General features: G+C 38.0%; 1 protein-coding gene across 3 annotated transcripts in view; it reads left to right on the forward strand.

Annotated features, from left to right (window-relative positions):
* The window catches only part of TAF2 (TATA-box binding protein associated factor 2), a 66,603-nt gene that overhangs the window by 908 nt on the left and 43,030 nt on the right, over positions 1-22,665 (forward strand). For 2 of the 3 annotated variants that reach the window (XM_075415635.1, XM_075415636.1), the window contains exons 2-10: positions 1,363-1,417; positions 2,221-2,381; positions 11,662-11,780; positions 13,152-13,293; positions 13,670-13,901; positions 15,128-15,312; positions 15,894-16,007; positions 17,296-17,395; positions 21,075-21,160. In XM_075415635.1, the coding sequence (XP_075271750.1) occupies positions 1,363-1,417; positions 2,221-2,381; positions 11,662-11,780; positions 13,152-13,293; positions 13,670-13,901; positions 15,128-15,312; positions 15,894-16,007; positions 17,296-17,395; positions 21,075-21,160 (1,194 nt within the window). Of the gene's footprint in view, positions 1-1,362; positions 1,418-2,220; positions 2,382-7,306; positions 7,362-11,661; positions 11,781-13,151; positions 13,294-13,669; positions 13,902-15,127; positions 15,313-15,893; positions 16,008-17,295; positions 17,396-21,074; positions 21,161-22,665 lie in introns of those variants that run through there. The other variant, XM_075415637.1, reaches the window with a different exon arrangement.

The raw sequence follows: 22,665 nt of genomic DNA on the forward strand, positions 1-22,665 counted from the left end.
TATGGCGTAGCTTGCACTCAGAGAATGCATGTGGTGGGTGTATGTTTTATTGTGTATATGGACTCGCTCGGGGACAGTGGGTCTGTCAACCGTGCAGTCTCACCTTGCAAAGGTATTTACGCTGTACTCTTCAAACCTTGGAGATCTCCCCACACAGTATCAGCATTACAGACCATACTACTGTGTTTCCTTTTTTGCTGCTGTGTCAACCCTTTTGACTTAAGGGCTTTCTTATATATAGAATATGCTTGCAGTTGCAGCAGGCAGTTTTGTTAAGCAAATTGTAAGTTCTACACATGAATTATTTTGCTTGTAACCAAGCTGTAAAGCAGTTGGTTGTGGATTTCAGTGGATCTTTTATGTATTCCCGTTCATACCTCCTTGATTTCTTTATATATCTGTAACACAAATGTATTTTTAAAGAGAATCACTCTTGTTATCGTATACATTTGAACATGTAGGTAATGTTTGAATCCATCATTGGATACTAGATGTTACCATTCTCTTGGAGTTTTTATTGAACTTGCTCAGCTGAAGCAAAGTCACTTTTTAATGCACAAGGTACATGAGTATGTGCATGTAATGTGTGATGTGCTATAAAAGTTGAATTATAGCAAGGTTGTATCTTGAGTTGAATAGCACTACTGTGAATTGTGGTGAAGATGCCACTACAACAGAAAAAATATAGAAATAGCTTATAAATTCTTTAAAAAGTCAGAGTTTTATTTACCAGAAGTTCTAATACATCATTCAAAATTTAAGCAAATGCATTTGACTTATTTAAAATATCTATCTTGATTAATATATAACTACTGTTTAAAATACTAAGTTCTTATGACATACTAATTGTAAAAAGCACATACTATATCTTTTTTCATGTATAGTACCTGCTTACATAAATTATGTGTGAGCATCAACTCACTAGGTAAATTTTCCACAGATCTCTGATTGCAAATATTACAGCTGTGTGCTGTTTCTAATACTACACATCACTAAAGTGTTAGAACTTGATTCTGTTATTAGTATATTTTTACATACTGTTATGTGATGTTCAAAAGCAATGTTGTTATGTTCCTGTATTACTAGTAACATTCATACTGGTATGATATTATACTTTAATTTTATTGGAACTTTTCTGACTTTATGTGCAACTTGTTTTCATTATTTGTTTTGGACCATGTAAGAGATTTAGACCAGCGTGAATTCTTATATAAGTATATGCTATATGCAATATTTACCTATGTGTGCATACATCCTGTACAAGCTCTCTATTTTTTTTAAACTGGGTTAAAATATTATTTTAAATGCTGGCATTTGTGCGAAACCTTACTTATTTTAAATTATTATTTTTTTTTCCAGCACAACTCACCAGGTAGTTTGTATCAACAACATAAATTTTCAGAGAAAATCTGTTGTAGTAAGTATTTTTTAATAAAATGTGAAAGTAGAAATTAAAGTCTGGGTTTTCTTCGTGCTTTTAGGGGAAACAAGTGCACTTCCAAGCTAATTATGTTCTTCAACTTCTTTGTACTTTCTGATCTGATGCCTCTCGTAAGTCTGTCATTCCTTGAGATGTGTCAAATACAATACCTTCTAGTTGTGAACACTTTAATCGCTGTAAGGAAAAGCTTTCTAAAAGAAGGTCAATGCATTGTATAATAGTATTACAAAGCAATTTTCAATTCAAAACTGATGTTCAACAGTGTTAGCTGATGTTAGGGATAGGGTTATAGAGTTTTCTAGCTTATATGTGAGTTCACTGGGGCTTTGAAGGGACTTTCATGAATTCAGGCCTGAAGTCATTGACGCTTTTTGTGAATTTAGGTATTTGCCAAGATGGATTCTGCTTAGGTTTTAAAAATCATTGTCTCAAACTCAGATACCAAAACCTAAAATACAGTGGTGAAAAACATAGTGATGCTAATAACTTGAAATCTAGTCAGTAGAGGCAGATCACTTCCAGTAAAATAAGCATGATTGTCAGTCATGTTGATGTGTTTTGTTTTGTTCTGTTTCACAGCTGGGAAAATTCACCTGTTAAATGGTATGAAAGAAAGTGTATTCTAGACATCAAAAAGGGCAAATGAATTTCCTTTTTAAATAAAAAAAAATTTACCTATGATTTTCCTTTGAAATGCATTAATGATTTTTTTTTTTATATATTTCTACTTTGTGAGTTGGTAAATATTTTATAGAAGGTTTTGATTTGTGTTTTCGTAGGGTTATGTGGAACTGACAATATTTCCCACAGTTGCAAACCTGAATAGAATCAAACTGAGCAGTAAACAGTGCCGGATTTACAGAGTAAGAGTCAATGATTTAGAAGCAGCTTTCATCTATAACGATCCAACGCTGGAGGTTTGTCACCATGAGTCAAAGCAGTAAGTGATGTGTTTAACACTCTGCTGAGGCAATGTCTGCTGTTAAGCGTGGCCTATTTTATTGTACTGGCACATTTTATCTGGGGATTTCCTAATGTGAACTTTGGTATGGTGACTTAATTTGGGGAAAGCGTTTTGGCAATAATTTTGACTGTTTTCTTTGTATTGTTTTGTAAAAGTATAAGAAACTTTTTAAGAAATACGTTATGGGGAAAGGAAGTAGTGGATGCCAGTAGTATTCTCAGTGCTTTAGGAAACTCTCCTTCTCATGTGTTTTTTCTCTGGTAAGAAAATATCTTTGGCTAAAATATTTTGTTTGATGGACTTCAGGTTTATCTATGCCCAAGTTTTACTCTGATTTATTTAAAGAAAATTTGGTTACATTATTGTGGCAGTAGCATTTTATTTATATTATTGTAGAGAACATTTTACAGTGGTACAACTACATTCATGTGAGAATTCCACATGAGGTAGGATTGCCCTGAATTATGGATTTTGTGGGGTCTTTTGTGGTTTCTTTTTTGTATGTTTTTACTCCAGCACAGTTGGTTAAATCAGTTTGGTTGCATCAGTATAATACTACGTAGACCAAAACTATTATATTCTGATAATTTGTTGTGCAAAATGTGTCCTGATTTTTGATATGTAATGTCAGATTGGGTGGTCATTTTTGTTCCTTCCTGTTTTTAAACTTGAGAATGTTCATATGGTATCAAAGTTCTTGGGAATATATACCATTTTCCTAATAAGTTTTTGTAAGATTTATTTCTGATTTTATTAGATATGTCCAGATAGTCTTATATGTAATTAGCTTGTTACTTTGAAACAAATAATATGAATAAGGCAAATCACATGACTCTGTCAGGTTAACTGTTGGACTACTAAATTAAGATGCTTGTTACTGTCCTTCAGGTATTTGTTGTGTCCTGTTGGACAATGATTGCTCTGGGAGATTTGCTAGTTGAAAAGATGGAGAGGGCTTGGTAAGCGGATTCAGAGGTGATATCACCTTGATTAACTCATATAGCTGATGAAGGCAGGTAGGAACTAGCTAGACTCGGAAGCAAACTGCAGAGAGTTCATACAGTCCTGCTACTTAGATTTGTGAGAGTAGTGGCACTCTCAAATGGTGTAGCTAGATCTGTAAGAGGTTGTCTACCATTGCCTTAATGACTAGAGCCTTTGAGATGTTGCTTAGCCGAGGTTAAACCTGACAACTTCTCGGACTTACCTGAAAACTAGAGTATTAAAGAGAGCTACTGGTTTTCAGTTACTCAGGGTCAAGTGCTGCTTTCTATCCTAAGTTATGCATCCTTGAATTTGAACTGTTTGTTTATGGCAGACACTCTGTATTCATCACTTATGCAAGAGTTTCAATAATTCAGCTTGCAAATATGATGTTCATTTATATAGGACACTGAACTGGGTATTAGAGTTCTGAAATTTTGTTTGAGTCCTGATACTGAATGACATGAGTCTGTTAGTTCTGTAATTCCTATCTGTTTTGTGACTTGATGTTTTTTTTTGGTTGTTGTTGTTGCTATTGCTTGATAAGTCAAAAATTCAAAATCCTCATTGGGGGGGATTGTAATTGTTCTGAAGAGCTAGAAAGTGAAGTTTTTGGTCTTTCCTAAGAAATCAAGCTTCCATTATTTATTAGCATCGTAGATGAGAGTAGAAGTCCTAGAATTTTATCTAAACTCACTTTGAAATTTGAAAGGAAAAGTTTCAAATTTATTCACCATCTGATATTGAAGAGCAAGTTTAAAAACATGTTGCCTCCCACATGTTTTGTGGAAATGATACAGGAAGAGACTTTGGTGAAAATCTCATATGTCTGATTTTTGGTAAGAGAAGCACCGTGGGGAACGTTTTCACTAAATACTCTCTTTTGATTTCACTGGAAGTTGTGTTCATGTTCTCACACTTTCTTTTGGCTGGGTGGGTTGAATTAACAGTTTGCTGAGTTGTTAAAGAACTTCTTGTGAAAGTGCTATACACATTTGGCAGTGGCTGATACGAAATCAAAGTCCTTTGGGTTGGAAAGGACCTATTGAAATCACCTAGTGCAACCCCATTCACTCAAACAAGGTTGCACAGTGCTGTGTCCCACTGAGTTTTGAGTATCTCTAAGGATGGAAGCTCTGCAATCTATCTGGGCAACCCGCTTCACTGTTTGAGTACCCTCACAGTAGAAAAGCATTTTCTTGTATTCAGATGGATTTTCCTGCGTCTTAACTTGTGTCCACTGAAAGGACCAGAGGCAACGGGCACAAACTGAAACATAGGAGGTTCCCTCTGAACATCAGGAAACACTTTTTTACTGTGAGGGTGACTGAGCACTGGGGCAGTTTGCCCAGAGAGGTTGTGGGGTCTCCATCCTTGGAGATACTCCAAGCTGTCCAGACATGTTCCTGGGCAAGTGGCTCTAGGTGGCCCTGCTTGAGCAGAGGGATTGGACCGGATGACCTCGAGACATCCCCTCCAACCTCAACCATTCTGTGATTCTGTAATAACTGAATCCTGAATAACTTTTGGAAGATGTGAAGAAAGGAGCAACATTTAAAATGATCATTATGATAGTTATTATGTTAAGAAAGGCATCAGGAGAGATAATTCTATGATTTTGTGGAAGAAGGGAGTTTCTGGAGAGTTGGGTGGAGAGGAAAAGGGCAAGTGCAGGGTCCTGCACCTGGGGAGGAACAACCCAATGCACCAGTACAGGCCAGGGGCTGACCTGCTGGAGAGCAACTGTGTGGAGAGGGACCTGGGTGTGCTGGTGGATGACAAGTTGACCGTGAGCCAGCAGCGTACCCTCGTTGCCAAGAAGGCCAGTGGTCTCCTGGGCTGCATAAAGAACAGTGTGGCCCGCAGGTCGAGGAAGGTTCTCCTTCCTCTCTACTCTGCCCTGGTGAGGCCCCATCTGGAGTACTGCATCCACTTCTGGGCTCCCCAGTTCAAGAAAGATGAGGAGCTGCTGGAGAGAGTCCAGCTACAAGGGCTACGAGGACAGTGAGGGGACTGGAGCATCTGTCCTGTAAGGAAAGACTGAGGGAGCTGGGCTTGTTCAACCTGAAGTGAAGGCTGCGAGGGGACCTAATAAATGCTTATAAATATCTTAAGGATGGGTGTCAGAAGGATGGGGCCAGACTCTTTTCAGTGGTGCCCAGAGACAGGACAAGGGGCAATGGGCACAAACTGAAGCATGGGAAGTTCCATCTGAACATGAGGAAGAACTTCTTCCCTCTGAGGGTGACGGAGCACTGGAACAGGCTGCCCAGGGAGGTTGTGGAGTCTCCTTCTCTGGAGATATTCAAAACCCACCTGGACAAGGTCCTGTGCAGCCTGCTGTAGGCGACCCTGCTTTGGCAGGGGGGTTGGACTAGATGGTTCCCAGAGGTCCCTTCCAACCCTACCATTCTGTGATTCTGTGATTCTTTGTTTAGCATCCTAGTGGTATAGTGGGACATCATCCTTTTTTTTCATGTTACCCTGTTTAAGAGCAGTGAACAAAATTTGAGGACAGTACATGCAAGGTGAAATACTGTCTCACATGGGGCTACGCTGGCCTGGGGTTTTCACTGCTGCAGGTTTTCACATTGCTATTTGAACTTAATAGAAGGTCTCTGTATTTCGTAACTTCTGTGTTATTCGTAGTTACGAAAGACAGAGGTCGCCAAATATTTTTAGTGAAAACTAATATGCCTTTTTTCTGTATCTGAGAAGTCAAAGGCTACATGGGTTACAAAGTATTAGCTGGGATGTCTATTTTTTCTGTTGAAGTACCTGGTCACAACTGGGTATTGAACATGATGGTAGCTAAGTTTTGATTAAATATGGCATCTCTGCTCTTAAGGCAGGATTACAAACAGAAATGCTAGAAATCTAAAAACTCTAGAATTAGTAACTAAAAAAAAATTGTCAGTGGGTTTCCTCTGCCCTTCTTTACAAAGCACTGCTTCTACAAACAGTCGTGGTTTGTAGTAGTCTTTGTATGTAATCATCTGCTCATCTCTTTCAAGTTCTCACTGGTTGCGGCAAGTTTAGTGATGATGTCCTTTTGCACCTTTGCAGCTGAGCTAGGTATATCAATATTTTGAACAGCACACAGAGTAGTCATCAGTTTTTGTTCCTAATGTTACAGGGATAGTTACGTTTTTCACGGTTTTCTTCAGTAGTCTATTGAACTAGTAAATGTGAAATGAAAATTGTTCTTGGCAACCTGTTTATTTAAAATAATTTGGTTTATATCTTTGCTCTTTTGGTGTGTAGCAAATAAAAAAATAGTTCAAGTTTTAAGGTTTTATATACAAATATTTTCTTGCTTTTGATAATGCTTCTGGTTTTCTTAAACATTGATTTCTAAAAGAATGCGTAAAGTATGTAAAAACAGTTCTTAATTTAATGAACGCCTACCTTTTTATCAAAGTTAATGTGTTTTAAAGACTTCTTACTTGCTTAGTTAGCAACAGACTTCAATTAAAAATGTAAAATTCTGTATTTAAAGCCACTGTAATTATATCTTTGGGAAGACTTGCTACAGCATCCATAACTTGACAGGTTATGCTCGCTGATACGAGGTGAAGGTCAAGTGAAGTGGTTAGTTATTTCTTGTTTATGTTGTGCAAATTTTGGCATGCAAGAAAACATAGTTAAAAGAAGGATGAGAGTCAAGATTAGAGAGCTTTATCTATGAAATACAAGCAGTGCCAGCTGAAATTGTTCCTGTCTGACCGTGATGTTCTCTGCTACTTCTTGGCTGGGATCTTCCATCAGAACAGCTCTTGGTGTTCTGAATTTGAACATTCAACTTGTTTTCAGTTCAAGTAATACTTTTAGGTTTTATCATCTAGTGATTCAAAAATCATTGACATGGTCTTTGTCATTTCACATTTTCAGTGTTGCAGAAGGTGAAACAATTTTTTTTGGTCTTGTGTATTGTTACTTCTGCTGAATGACAAAAGAATCCTCACTAAAAAGGTAACTAAAAACTGGTGAATTTTGTAGGAAATGTTATAAACAGTTAGTGCATTAAATATATTTTTAGCTTTGATGCCATTGCCACTTTATCCATCAGTCCTAAACCATAATTTCAGGTAACAAGTGAAAGGATTTTTAAAGTTTTCTAGAGGTAAAGTCAGTCTTCCATCTTGTAATTTCCTCTTGAGGCTTCAGGGCATTGTAACTTTTTCATATCAGAATAGATGGAGGAACTTCTGTAGCGCAGTCACTTCCTCCCTGACTGAGCAAACCTCTGAATGGTGCTGTAAAGCATAAAACAGTTCTCACATAGTTTTACCATGTGTACACAAGGTGGCAGAGAATCCCATTTTGCTCATACTTTTAAGGAAGAGTTTGAAATCTTGCAAAGACTGCAGATAGTGTTGGAGAATGTCTGTTTGTGACTTGTCTTAGAGCTGTTGCTTTCTCGAATCTGCTAGTATAAGGGAAGTGGGATTTATTTGTCTGGGCTATAATATGCAGAAATCGCACAGTGTGTATTCTGACTACCAGCACAGTTGCTTGTATCTCAGTCCCTTTTATGTTAAAACAGGCAAAGAAGATCTCTTATTTTCTTAGTCCTGTGGGTAAGATGGTAAACAGTTAAACAGCTGCAGCAGAAGTTTGGAGTTCTGATGTAGTAGTCTGAGCTGTAGTAAGTGAAGTTTGTGATGACCCTGCTGTTGCCTGGTTATGTACTTCACATGTTTGTGTGATAGCTGTGGTGCAGGGTTGAGAATTTATTGCATTTTATTATTACTTCTGTGTAAAGGTAGATATGGTTTTTTTGTATAGCTAGCTGATGTGCACATAATGTTTTCCTGTGCGTAAGTACTCTGTTCAGTGTAGTTTGGACTTTCGGCAGTGTATACCTCTTCATTCACTGGTTCAGCTTTTTTTTTTTTTTTAACTTGAAGTCTGTAGTTTTTTAACATTAAAATTATGAAGATGTTTTGATATCCTCCACCTTCACTGTTCCTTTAGTTATAAGCTGCAGCAAGCTGTGAGATGTTTATCTGGTTGTAAATTCATGATAAACTTTGTTAGAAATACAGAGGTGTAGAAAACTTTTGAAGAGTGGCAAAGCCCTTAACCTTGAGCAAGAACGAAAATTAGGTTTCTCAGTGTGCCAAAGATTCAGATTGTTACCTTATTAATAAATTACTTATATATGTACATATTTTTAAACATAAATATGAATACGCTATATATATAATATAGGCTATATCATATATTTTGGGTTTGGACTCTAAAACCAAATGCTAATTGTAGCTGGGAAGCAAGGTAGAGCAGTAAATGAATTACAGGTAATGAAGAGTAATGAATTAATGTGCATCAAAGAACTTATTTTGCCAAGTTGATGTTAAATACTGTAGGAAGAAAGTGATTTATAGACTGTATGTTCAGGTTGTGTAACAGTTAAGCAGCAATGCTGAAGCTAGTGGTGAGAGACGCTATGGAAAGTTGACATGGAGGTATTTGCAATCAAGGGGTAGCTTTAAAAAATAAGTTTCTGCAGGATCACTTATTTCCAGTCAGTCAACAAACATGCACTTGGGCTGTAATTAACGCTGTTTTCGGTGAATTCTGATAATAAAATGTATCTCTACCAGGAAAAAACATGAATGCATATTACTTTATCATTGTCAGTCTACACGTAGCATTAGGAAAATTTATCTGTGTTCCTTGAGCTGTAACTTTTGGCACTTGCTCTGTTATTGTTAAAATGGCCATATTCTATTTATTGAGAATAGTTCAACCTATGAAAAAATTAGTCTGTGGTACTAAGCCTTTAATGGATTCCTTTTACAGTGAATCACCCATTTGAATCGGAACACTAGACAAAAATAGAAATATCAGAATAGACTGTTTTCCATGAAATGTTAAGCCCTGTGGAGTCTACCTTTCTTGCTATAAAATCATAACCTTTTCCTGTCTATGAACCCATTGATGTTAAAAATGTAACCACAAGCTCGTCATGATCCTCAAACTGGAAATAAATTCTCACTGATGTATTGGAAAGGGATTCCCTATCAGTAATTGTGAATTTTCAGGATCAGTGTAGATTAAAGTTAAAAAGTTTGAGACTTTGCAGTCTAACAGAATGTTACTGGTGTTTTCTGTTGCTACTTTGCAATGGTATTTGTTTGCCTTCCTAGGATGCCATTTCAAGACAGCTTAAAGGAACGTCGACTGAGGTGGTTATGATGACATTGACAGTCCCCATGTCTCAGTAGTAGCACTGCTTTGACCCCTCAGTATGTCAGATCAGGGAGCTAAAGCAACTGAAAGCTGTCTCAAAAAAAAGACCAAAAAAACCCCAAAACACACAAACTAAAACAAACAAAAAAACCACCCTTTTCCCCCCCCCCCCCCCGTTTGGCACTTCTGCTGCATCACTGCAGGGGCGGATGAACCGTAGTCTCTTTAATAAGTGAGGGAACAGGAATGTGTGGCTGAGACTAGGAGACAGCACATCAGCTGGAGTTTAGGTTGAGTTGTTCTGGAACCACAGCTAAAGTTATAGTATATTCCAGTGTACAGATTCAACCTTGTGCTTTTAACACTTGTTGGCATTGTGTCCTATGTTTAGGTACACTTCAGCTGTGAAAAAGGAAAAATTGATTACGTATTAAAACTTGGGATTTGGGTGTTTCCATGGTCATACGCTGCCATTTACTATTCATGTCCTATTTTCAGAAGCTTCCAAGCAAAGTAGACAGGTTTACTGCTCCTGACATTCTCAGTCTTGGTAGTGGTGCCAGGGAATTTGTGTGCTATTATTGCCAAAGATCAAGAACTGCGTGAAAATATGTTCTCAATGTATTTCAGTGTTTTAGCAAAGATTTCTTTTAGATGTGGAAGGCTAGGAATATAAGAATGGTGTTTGACATACCTAGACTAACAGGGTGATCCTGGTGTGGTTAATTACCCTTCATTCTTCCAAGTAGGGTATTGTAATTTGGGTTGAATGCTGTTTTCTCTGTGGGTGGTGAATAGAGAATGGGTAGATGAAAGTGAAATCCTGAAATGAGGTCATGTCTGCTTTGCGTGGACTTCAGATTCCATGGAAGAGTGTATTCCGCAGCCAAAAGTTGTTACTCCATTGTGGTGCGGTCACCCTGCAGATAGCTTTATGCCTGGTTGTGGCTCAGCACCCACAGTGGTTGGATTCTTCACTGGTACACATCTAAATGCTCAAAATTCTGGGAAAAAAAGGTGATCAGTAATTCAGACACTTTCTCTTCAGGTATTGCATTGTGCAAGCTTTTGAAGAACTCTGTGTACTAAAGGATTTAGAATTAAGAACAGTATTGCTTCCATGTTTTACAGAGTTTAAAAATCCATTTTGAAAAAGTATATAAGCTGTAGTGTAAAGATGCAAACCCAAGGTTATTTCTGAGCTTGACTGGTCAGTCCTCCAATATCTGAACATAATCACATTAAATAAGAAGATAACAACCTGCTTGTAACCGCTGTAACACCAGACACATGCATGTTCCTGTGCATTTTGTTAGAATACAGTTAATTTAAGCCATAACTGAAGTAATGGTGTTACTTTGGAATGAAATGTACGGTCAATTAACAGCTGACACATAGTAGCTTGAAGAGCTCAAACCTCATTAGAAAAATTTGTGTCTGCATCCTAGACAAATGAGTGATGGTAAAATTTTTAAAAAATTTGTTTCTAGGGACTGAAAAGTGTAATATGTATTTATGTGTTTTAGTGTATTGAAGCCAAAACTCTAACATCTAGTATTTTGTGTGATATTTAAAAGAGTATAAAGTAAAACTATCCATCAACCTAAGAGGGGTAAAAGTACCATTGCTGAACTAAAATCTTACTACTTTTGGAAAAGCAACATAAAAGCAAAACTGCAATATATGAGGAGGCAGCTCTTCAAGATGGATCTTTAGAATAAATGTACAAACTTAATCCAAAATTTTCCAGAACTAGGATTTTTAATTGCTATTCCAATAAGCATAAATATTACTCTTACTGGGAAGTAAAGAGCACTGAGCATTTCTCATTTAATTTGCTGGGGATTATTACTGCTTAAGTCTTTTTCATCATGGATCGCTTCTGTAAGAGCCTAGTTTTAAGTTCTGGTTTTTGAAACCTAGTCTTTACTCTTCCTTTTTCCCTTCACTCCCTTAAAACAACAAAATACTTGGTCGAACATGCACCATGAAATTCAGTATAGAAATCCTATAACTTCAGAAGCTGGTTTTTGTGGTTGAGCGTGTACTTCAAGAATTAACTGGGTATTTCTGACAGGAGGAATCTCAACTATTTTTCCAATGCCTACGCTGCTGCAGTCAGTGCTGTGGACCCAGATGCTGGAAATGGAGAACTCTGCATTAAGGTTCCCTCAGAGTTGTGGAAACATGTTGATGGTAAAGTAAAGAGACCACCTTGAAAGCTTAATTTAAGATGCCATAGAGTTGTTAGCTGCGAGTTTGCATAGGGAGATAGTAGATTTAAATAAACAGAAATAGCATTACATTGTGAAAGGGTGGTTACTGTTTCCTTTTGCCTCTCCTATAATTTTCTATCTGAAGTCTGAAAAATAAATACCTTCACACTTCTTGGTAATAAGGTGAAGTGGTTGCAAGGTTTCTCAACACCCTTTACAAACAAACTCTGGGGTGGTCATAAGCCCAGAAGTATACACGAGGATGTGGATGTAATGGAGTATGTTGCGTGCTAAATTATAACTGTTTGAAGCTGCTTACCATATACATGAGTCAACAAAGAAAAGAATTTACAAGGATATGCCTGTATACGTATTGTTTAAAAAGCTGTATTATTTTTTTCCCATGCTGCTTTGAAAAATGGTTGGTTTAAAGCTGATTTAATAGTGAAAAGTAGACTGCTTCATAAAGTGGTATCGTAAATCCTTGAAGAAGTAACTTTTTTAATAAATTACCCGCCAACATTGATTATTTTCTTACATGGGTTTTATTAGTTTCTTGTATTGGTTTTCTTACGTGGTTTTATCATTTTTGTCTGTGGAGTTGAGACATGTGAGAGAAAAAAAAACAGAACAAAACTATATCTTGAAGCTGACTCACGCCGTGTTGTCCCATACACCTTAATGGGAAAGACACTCTTGTTTATTTTAATTTTTGTGTAAGTTCCTGTTGTGTTACTTACAAGCCTAGAAAAGAAAATACTCAAACAAGTATAATTTTTGTTTTCAAAGTTTGAATGCCAAAATATGGTGAGCCTTTTTGAATAAGTTTCGCCATACGTCTGAATTTCTTTTTTTGCAAGCCTATTCATAGGTGAGATTTCTGTGAAACTAAACCAAAGTAGAGACACTTCAGTTACAGGAAAAGCTTTAACTATAATAAGAGGTTTTAAGAAACTGCAAATGACAATAACATGTCTTTTAAGAATGTGCCTGTTACATTGCAGTTTTTGTAGAAAATTATTTCAGCATGGTACAAAGCAGATCATGGTTAGGGTACAATCACTGTATAGAGGTTCTTTACTATTGGGGAGTTGGAAGATGAAATGTAACTTCAATTGCAGTTTTTATTAATTAAGAATGATTCTTGTAAATTCATATCCTGTAAATTAAGCTTAAGAGGTCTCAGTTTTTTAAGCTTTTGAGCTGTGCTTTGTAAGTGGACCTGGAGGTCCATGAGAATGGAATAAACACATAATCTTGAAAGATCAAGAGTCCAAAACTGAAATATTATTCTGAAATAACTTTCATGTAAGTTGTATATATTTACTCTGATTTTGGTTTTGGTGTGCAGAGATGAAAGTCCTGAAGGTGCATATAAACTTTTCTTTGGACCAGCCAAAAGGAGGCCTTCATTTTGTGGTACCCAGCATGGAGGGTAGCATGGCAGAAAGAGGGGCTCATGTCTTTTCGTGTGGTTACCAGAATTCTACAAGGTAAGAAAACTATCTTTGAGTGTTAGACTGTATTTCATATTCAGTCTCAAAGTGTAGGAAATACAGATAATTTCTTTGAATTCTAGTAAGTTTGAAATATTCTGAAACTGAATTTGTGCTTGAAAGGAGCTTACTAATGTGAAGTAATAGCTAATGATTAGTAATTAGGATTGCTAGTCTTTATGGCTCAGCAGGAGGTAATGGCAAAGAAACTTGTAGTGCTTTATAAAAGTAACGTGTAGTAGGAGTCAGTACGTCGACATTCAGAGTGTTGTAGAATATAGCTTGGAACTTGAGAGAAAAATCAGCTGTGCAAAAGAGTATAATTGTTAAGTATATTTGTTAACCATTTTTCCCCCGATCCTAACTTTTCTAGATTTTGGTTTCCTTGTGTTGATTCATATTCTGAGTTGTGTACCTGGAAACTTGAGTATACTGTAGATGCTGCAATGGTGGCGGTTTCAAATGGAGATTTGGTGGAAACTGTGTATACCCATGATATGAGAAAGAAGACTTTTCATTACATGTTGACTATTCCAACTGCAGCTTCTAACATCTCCTTGGCGATAGGACCTTTTGAAATCCTTGTTGATCCATACATGCATGAGGTAATAATCTTCAGAGGCCCCTTATTTTTTTTTTTTATTTTTTTTTTTAGGAATTAGTGACTATTTTTATGTTGCAACTGGTATATATTGGTCAAATATGGGTATGTCTATATATGACCTCCAGAAGTACAGTTACATGGTAAAATTTGTCTAGTAATGCCTGTGTTTAAATTTATCTCAAAAGTAAAGCTCTTGAATGAGCAACAGTTACATTTATGCCTGAATTTATGGGGCGATTTTAGTTGCAGTTGGTAACAGCAGATTTCACAAAATAGCTTTAAACCCATCCTATTGCTGGCAGTAGATGAAAATAATTGCTACATAACTGTCTATTCTTCTGAACTAAATTTGACGTTGCATTTTCATTGTTAACAGATTGTTGCCATAATGTTGAATTCCACCAGTTTATATTTATATCTGTAGTTTCAGACTGGGTAAGGATGGACTTGGCAGGCGGGTTAAGTTACCAGTTAAGCAGAAAGACTGGCCTGTGTATTCTTCTTTTGAAAGCATAATAGGACAATACTAGGAAATAACTATGTTTTACTTGATCCAAAGGCAGACGTCAGATATTAGACCTCAGCAATGATACTCGTTGACTTTTACTGATGGGACATACTCACTTGTGAAAGATAATAGCTGTTAAAGAAAAAACAATAGTAGTTGATATTTGAAAAACCCAAACTGATAAATTTGTGTAGCGTTAGACTTCTGTAGAGGAGACTTGCAGTTATAAGTCATTCTCAGCTTGGTTTCTGTGTCACTGCTGAAGTCAGTGTTGTTGGCTGTATCGTAAGTTTGTGGAAAAAACGGTATTGTCAAAGGTTACTTGTAGTTTTAGCTGTAGCAAGTCTTCTGAACAGTAGCACTGCTTGACTCATTTGAAAATAGCCAATTCTTTACTGCATAAGAGAAAAATACTATATTCAAAAGACATTGGATTGCAAAATCAAAGAAAAATGTGTTTTTAAACGATAGACATCACTAGGTAGGCATTGTTATTGTACATTGTCTGCTGAAAATTATTTTCCCGTTGCTGCTCCCACAGTTAAGATGGACATCCTGGTGCACTTTTCTGCCACAATAGTCATTATCACAGCTTGAAAATGCTTTTTTCAGTTAAATTTACAGCAACTATATTTTTGTTGTGTTGTGGGTTTTTTCTGTTATGTAATATACTTGATGTTTATTTGTCAGTCTTGTACTAAATTTTCCTTTGTTTGTAGGTGACTCACTTTTGCTTGCCACAACTTCTCCCATTGCTCAAACATACCACCTCATACCTTCACGAGGTGTTTGAATTTTATGAGGAGATTCTTACCTGCCGCTATCCTTACTCTTGTTTCAAGACTGTTTTTATAGATGAAGCTTACGTTGAAGTAGCTGCTTACGCATCCATGAGTATTTTCAGGTTCGTATTTGAAAAAATTACACCTTCTAAATCCGCAGGCTTAGAAGCTCTAGATCCAAGACTACTGAGAAATACATGAAGCTCATATTATTTTTGTAGCCTGAGCTTTGGTCTCTCTGGTTTGAAAAGGCTGGGTTTTGTTGACATTACAGGCTTTTAACACCATTTCCAATTTTATCTGTTATAAAGATGTTGGATTTGTATCTTCTGCAAGAAGAAATTGGCAGTGGTTTTCTTTCTGAATTAGAAACACCATGCATGAAATATTTAAAATCATATTAAGTGCAGAAGCTTGATTATGTTTTATTTTTCTTCAGCTGGGATAGGGTACCAGGAATCCAAAAGAGTTTCACTGATTAAAACAAGCTACTCTGGCTCTACACAGAGAGTTATATCTAGATGATAATAGCAGGAGATCTGCCTGGATTAAGGCTATTAAAAAAAAAAAAAATGTTACTGTCTCACTGGAAAACCAGTAAAGGAATGATTTGATTTGTTTTGGCTTTTAAAGCAAGGCATCTGTTTTGTTTGTTTGGAGCTTGTGCTCATACTGTGTTATTTTCTTTTTTATGGGGGTCCAGTACAAATCTCTTACACAGCGCAATGATTATAGATGAAACTCCGCTGACAAGGAGGTGCTTAGCACAGGCCTTGGCCCAGCAGTTCTTTGGATGTTTTATATCCAGAATGTCCTGGTAAGTACTTTACAGTATACTCTCTAGAAAATGAGGAAAATCTAGGAAAAATGAGATTTTAATTTGCACGTTGTGTTTTATCAGAAGAACAAGTGAAACAGTAACTGTAGAAGAAAGGAAAAAGAAAAAAAGGAAAAATAATAAAACCAGCTCAATAAATTAAAATCCATGGGTATTTGTTTTTGTTTGAAAGTAGAATGTGACATAAAATTTCCAAAGACTGTAGAGATTGAACATGTTTTCTCTCAGAAATTACTGTTACTGAATGTTGTAGTGCACTTTGGCTCCTGGATGCTTTAGAAGGGAGACTCTTGTATCATCAGTAAATTTCTGTCAGATATTTTGAATGAAGAAATGTAGCCTGCATAGCAAGTACGGGTGGAGCACAGAACTAACAAATTACGAAGGAGTTCAGAGAGAGGAGTGGAGAAAATGGTGTCAAATAGGCAGCTTACCCTCCCAATGAATTTGCCTGTAACTCCATCCCTCAGAAAATCTCCCCCAGCTGGCTCTTGCAGTTCTGATGTTTAATTTAAAGCCTTTTGCGTACACTTTATATATCAGGGACAAGGAGGCCATTACTTTTTTCATGGCAAAAATGTATGTCCCAGAGTATCCTTGGCTTAAAAAAAACCAAACATGTTTTTTAGCTAATATTTGTACTATTATAATTTCTCTTGCTTTCTTCCTTATTTCTAGCCCACTTCCATGGTGAAGACAATTTTTTCCTCCTCATAATGACTCACTTTTTTATGTCTTTATTTTATTCACTTCTTCATACCTGTATGTCTTATGTTTATAATTCTACTTCATGATTATTTTGTAGTTTTTGTCTGTACTTTTCTCTCAGAATGTAACTCTCAGAAGAGGCATTTAAATGGTGTCCACCAAATTGTGAGGATAGGTGTTTTGTCTACTCACGGTCCAGATCTTCTGCATTGCATTGAGATGCTTATCAAGAAATTCAGATCATATAAATTAGCAGTTATTTTAACTTTAGTGTCCGTTTCCACTGTTTTATTGTTACTGTTTTAGCTAATATAGTTTGGTTTTATATTTTAATCTGGGCTTCTGTTGTCAAAATTCAGTTTTCACTGGCTTTTGAGTTTCATCAGTCCCATCCAGGTGCCAAGTTACATAAATTGGTTCACAGCTCATCAGACTCCTATTGACTTAGAGAAGTTATATAACCTGCTGAAATTTGTGGCTATTTTGAGCTGGTCACAAATACCAATTCTTACAAAATACCTTCTGAAGTGCTATAATTCATGCTTGTTGCTTATTATAGGTCAGATGAATGGGTGCTAAAGGGAATCTCTGGTTATATTTATGGCCTTTGGATGAAAAAAACCTTTGGTGTTAATGAGTATCGCCACTGGATTAAACAGGTAACAACATAATAGTAGTATTTTCTATATCTTTCAGACATTTTACATCAAAGAATAAGCAATATAAAACCAGAATATAATATAGTTTTGCACTGCAATCTAAAGAAATCTTTAGTAGTGACAAAACTTAGAGCTAAAATATTTTTATCACTTGCTGCAAGGAAGAATACCAAATATATTAACCAAAATAAGTTTCTGTGACTGCTTTAGGAATAATAATTTTCATTGTCTCTCTGCAACTAGTTTTCCTCTTTTTTTTTTTTTTATTGCTTTTCCACAAAACCAGGAAGAATAACTCAGAAATGATTGTACTTTTTTGAGCACTTAGAATATGGGATTCGTAAGGACATTGGTGAATTCGATCCCCAGGTGTAAGAAATCGGGAAAGGAAGGGAATAGACCAGCATGGCTGAGTCAAGACCTGCTGGTCTAACTAAAGGGCAAGAAGGAAATGCACAGGCAGTGGAAGCAGGGACAGGTATCCCAGGAAGAGTATAGGGATGCTGCCTGGGTGTGTAGGGAGGGGGTCAAGAGGGCCATGGTGCACATGGATCTCAACATGGTGAGGGATGCAAAGAATAATAATGAGGGCTTCTACAGATACGTCAGCCAGAAAAGGAAGGTCAAAGGAAGTGTATCCCCCTTGATGAGCAAGACTGGCAAACTCATAACAATGGACGAGGAGAAGGCTGAAGTACTCAACAAATTTTTTGCCTCAGTCTTCGCTGGCAGCCTCTCTTGCCACACATCTCAAGTGGATGGCCCACCAGGCAGGGACTGGAGGAGCAAAGTCCTTCCAACTGCAAGAGAAGGTCGGGTTCGTGAACACCTGAGAAACCTGAACATACACCAGTTTATGGGACCTGATGAGATGCATCCCACAGTCCTGAGGAAGTTGGCTGATGTCATTGCCAAGCTACTCTTTATCATATGTGAAAAGTCATGGCAGTCAGTTGGAGTCCCTGGTGACTGCAAAAAGGGAAATATCGCACCCATTTTTATAAAGGGTAGAAAGGAGGACCATGGGAACTACAGACCTGTCAGCTTCCTCTCTCTGCCTGGGAAGATCATGGAACAGATCCTCCTACAAGCTATGCTAAGGTAAACGGAGGACAGGGAGGTGATTCGAGACAGCCAGCATGGCTTTACCAAGGGCAAGTTCTGCCTGACCATGCTAGTAGCCTGCTGTGATGACGTGACTAGATCAGTGGACAAGGCAAAAGCTACAGATGTGATCTATCTGGACTTCTGTAAAGCCTTTGACACAGTCCCTCCCAACATCTGTCTCTCTGAATTGGAGAGATACGGATTTGATGGGTGGACTGTTTGCTGGATGAGGAATTGGTTGGAAGGTCACATCCAGAGGGTAGTGGTCAACGGCTCGATGTCCACCTGGAGTTCAGTGACAAGTGGTGTCCCTCAGGGGTCCGTATTGGGACCAGTGCTGTTTAATATCTTCCTCAATGACAGACAGTGGGATTGAGCACACCTTCAGCAAGTTTGCAGACGACACCAAGCTGAGTGGTGCAATTGACATGCCTGAGGGATGGGATGCCATCCAGAGGGACCTGGACAAGCTGGAGAGGTTGGCCCATGTGTACCTCATGAAGTTCAACAAGGCCAAGTGCAGGGTCGGGGCAACCCCTGGTACCAATACAGGCTGGGAGGTGAAGGGATTGAGAGCAGCCCTGCCAAGAAGGACTTGGGGGTACTGGTGGATGAAAAGCTGGACGTGAACCACCAATGTGCACTCGCAGCCCAGTAGGCCAACCACATCCTAGGCTGCATCAAGAGTAGCGTGGCCAGCAGTTCGAGGGAGGTGATTCTGCCCCTCTGCTCCGCTCTGGTGACACCTCACCTGGAGTCCTGCGTCCAGTTTTGGCGCCCTCAGCACAGGAAAGACATGGACCTGTTGGAGATGGTCCAGAGGAGGGCCACAAAGGTGATCAGAGGGCTGGAGCACCTCTCCTGTGAGGACAGGCTGAGAGGGTTGGGGTTGTTCCGCCTGGAGAAGGCTGCTGGGACACCTTATTGCAACCTTTCAGTACTTAAGGGTGGCCTATGTGGAAGATGGGGACAATCTTTTTGGCAAGGCCTGTTGTGACAGGACAAGGAGTAATGGTTTTAAACTAGAAGAGGGTAGATTTAGACTAGGTATAAGGAAGAAATTTTTTACTGTGAGAGTGGTGAGGCACTGGACCAGGTTGCCCAGAGAGGTGGTAGATGCTCCATCCCTGGAAACACTCAAGGTCAGGTTGGATGGGGCTCTGAGCAACCTGATCGAGTTGAAAATGTCCCTGCTCACTGCAGGGGCATTGGGCCTAGATGACCTCTAAAGGTCCCTTCCAACCCAAAACATTCTATGATTCTATGAATTTGTTATACTGTGATGGCCATCCATACAGCTCAGAAGGGCTCCAGTGTTAGCTTCGATCAGTAGTGGATCAGGTATCTTTTAGCATCATTTAAGTACTAAATGAAAGAATGAAACAGTAAACAATCCCTGTTGAAGGGATTTCCTTTTGTGGAAAAGAAATCTCTGTCTATACCTTACATTTCCAAATGTAATGCCCTGAGGCAGGGTACTTTCTAGTGATAGCAGCAGTGACTCTTCATTCTTTGGCAGTAACATTTATTCACAGAAATATGTATATGTTCTTCCTCTCTCTCTCATCCCTTTCTTTTACCCTTCTTCTTCCAAAAACTAGATTCCTAACCCTATGGGCTCCATTTACATCCCTTACTCACAAGGGGACCCAATACCGTATCCTTATCTGCGTAATGAACATTCAGCTCACTAGTCTTGTGCTGTCTGTGCTAAAGGTGTGGGTGCTATGGGGAACAGCAGAACTGGGTAGACATCTGTGTGAGACTTCACTGCTGTGTGCAGCAGAAGTTGCTTCTGGATGCTAGTCGCTCGTGTTCTTTCCTATGAGTTAGCTAAGTGCTTTCACGTAGAACTGAGAGGTGCTGCTGTCACGGCCTCCAGTTCTGCCCTTATTGCTTTGAATGTATGGTCGGTACGTGAAAGTGTGTAAGTAGATACGGATCAATAAATATCAATGCATATAAACATTTGGAAATTCCTTGACCAACATTGGGTTGCACACAGACATTAATTCACTCTCCCTGTGCACAATCTGATGCGATTTGATCATGTTGACTGTTGGGTGATAGTGAGCCTGTGCAAACGTCCTGCCTTGAAGTGTGCTTGTTAACATGGGCCCAGCACCACACAAATTCAAACTCATGCTCCAGTGCAGAGCCTCGCTTCTGTCTGGCTTGGGCATGGGTCAAGGTGAGCTGTGTGCTGCACTCTACTGTGTAGGCATGCCCAGTATTACTTTCCACTGCAAGCAAGTGCTGACCACCTTTGTTTCTTTTGGTCGGAGACAACTCATTTATTGAGCAATAATACTCATTAGATATATTGTAGCTAAATATTGTTGTGGGTTGACCCGTAGTCCATGCCCAGAACAAGCATTAACTGCTAATTTCTGCAGTTTTATTATTGTTTGCCATGCTGAGGAACATCCTTGATTTTGAAATGCTCTTTGTGTTTGTAAACAAGTTTAATTAGGAGGTATGGTTTGAACAGCAATGTGAAAAACTTTCCTGTCTTTAAATAATTTCTCTACTTTTCAAAATTGTGCTTGCTTATGTATGTTGTACTTTCTAGGAGTTAGATCAAATAGTGGCATATGAACTGAAGACTGGTGGAGTTTTACTACATCCCATATTCGGAGGAGGAAAAGAGAAAGACAAGTATGTTTGTTTAAGCCACAAGTCATTACAGGGTATGTTTTTATGGGGCCATTAATATATGCCTTGGGTGTATCGTGTAGCATAAGGCCAAAGGCTGGAGAGCTTCAACTTCCCAAGGCATGTATTACCAGTCTCAAAATACGTCTGAAGTATATTGTATCACTGTTGTTTTATTTTTCTTTCACTTTGAATCTTGAAGGGAATTAAGTATAATGAATTTTTTTTAATGCTGTTACAAAACTAATAAGAGAATGAGAGGGAACATGAAGCCAGAATTTTGACCTGAGCTATTCTGGAGTGGTTAGTAATCTTTAGGGTTTTTACAGTATCATCAGTTTTCTTTTTCTTTCCACTCTCAGTTACCACCTTGCAATCTTATACTGAGATTTCTTATAAATTGAAAAAAAAAGTATTACATCAGTCATCTGTGAAGAACCATTGGTAACTGTGAGCTGGTTGGGTTTGTATTTTCGCAAGAACTGTAACTTCAGTATTGCTAGTGTAGGAATTCTCCCATTACCTCTGTTGTAGTGCTCCTGTGCTACTCACTGAGTAGTGCTAACCACTGGAGGTAGGAAGTATTACTACAAGACAGATCAGTAAGTTGATCCAGGTTTCAATGGCAACCTTTTGCTGGGTTTTTGTTTTCTTGGATAAATTAATCTACTTATGACAGATCCTCACAAAGAGTTGCTCTTGGGAAACTCGTGAGCAGCACATGCAAAACTGTGAGATTGAGCATGTGCATGTGGAGTGGATTTCTTAAGTCTTTATTGCAGCAGAAGCCCCTGTATTATGAACATATGACTGAAATTGTCTGCAGCAGTGGTTCTTTCATTTGAGTGTGTGAAAATCCAAGTTTTGTTCATTTAAAAATAAAACTTTGGGTTTAGAACTGAACCAGGTATACAGATAACCCATTTGAAATTTGAAGAGTGATTTTATTTTTTTTTTGAGAAATGTAAAAGAAGAAAGTGTTGTTTGAAATCAGGAATTGGACATGTTGGCTAGTTTCCCAGCCAGGGAAGCAAAACTACTGTGTTTTCTGGGTGTTGACAATCACAGATGCAACTTGTGTATGTATGCCAAGCCATCACTCAGTTTTGCTTGTCTGCTCATGATGGATTTTGATTTAGTTCACTGTCCCCTTCTTCCTGATAGTGAAGCAGAGCACGTACCTAGATGCTTTGGTTATATGTACTTCTGAAAAGCAAATTACAGCTTGCAGCAGTCATTTTAGACATCCTGTTGGTGATGGTGTCTTTTTTTAAGGAAAATTTAGGGTACTGAATTAGACCTTTGCTGTCTTTTCAATTGGCAGCATTACAATTTGGCAATATGCTCTCCTGTACAGAGAAACTAAATTCAGTTTAATAGGATCGGATGAAATTAGAGAAAAAGGTCGCACTTTTGAAAAAAATAGGAAATTGACTGAAAAAAAAGTCTCTTTGTAACTGTTAATTTGATCAGTTTTCTTGTATGTATTCTAGATTAGAACACAAATA

The sequence above is a fragment of the Opisthocomus hoazin genome, chromosome 3 (genome assembly GCF_030867145.1).
Source record: "Opisthocomus hoazin isolate bOpiHoa1 chromosome 3, bOpiHoa1.hap1, whole genome shotgun sequence".
NCBI classification, from domain to species: Eukaryota; Metazoa; Chordata; class Aves; order Opisthocomiformes; family Opisthocomidae; genus Opisthocomus; species Opisthocomus hoazin.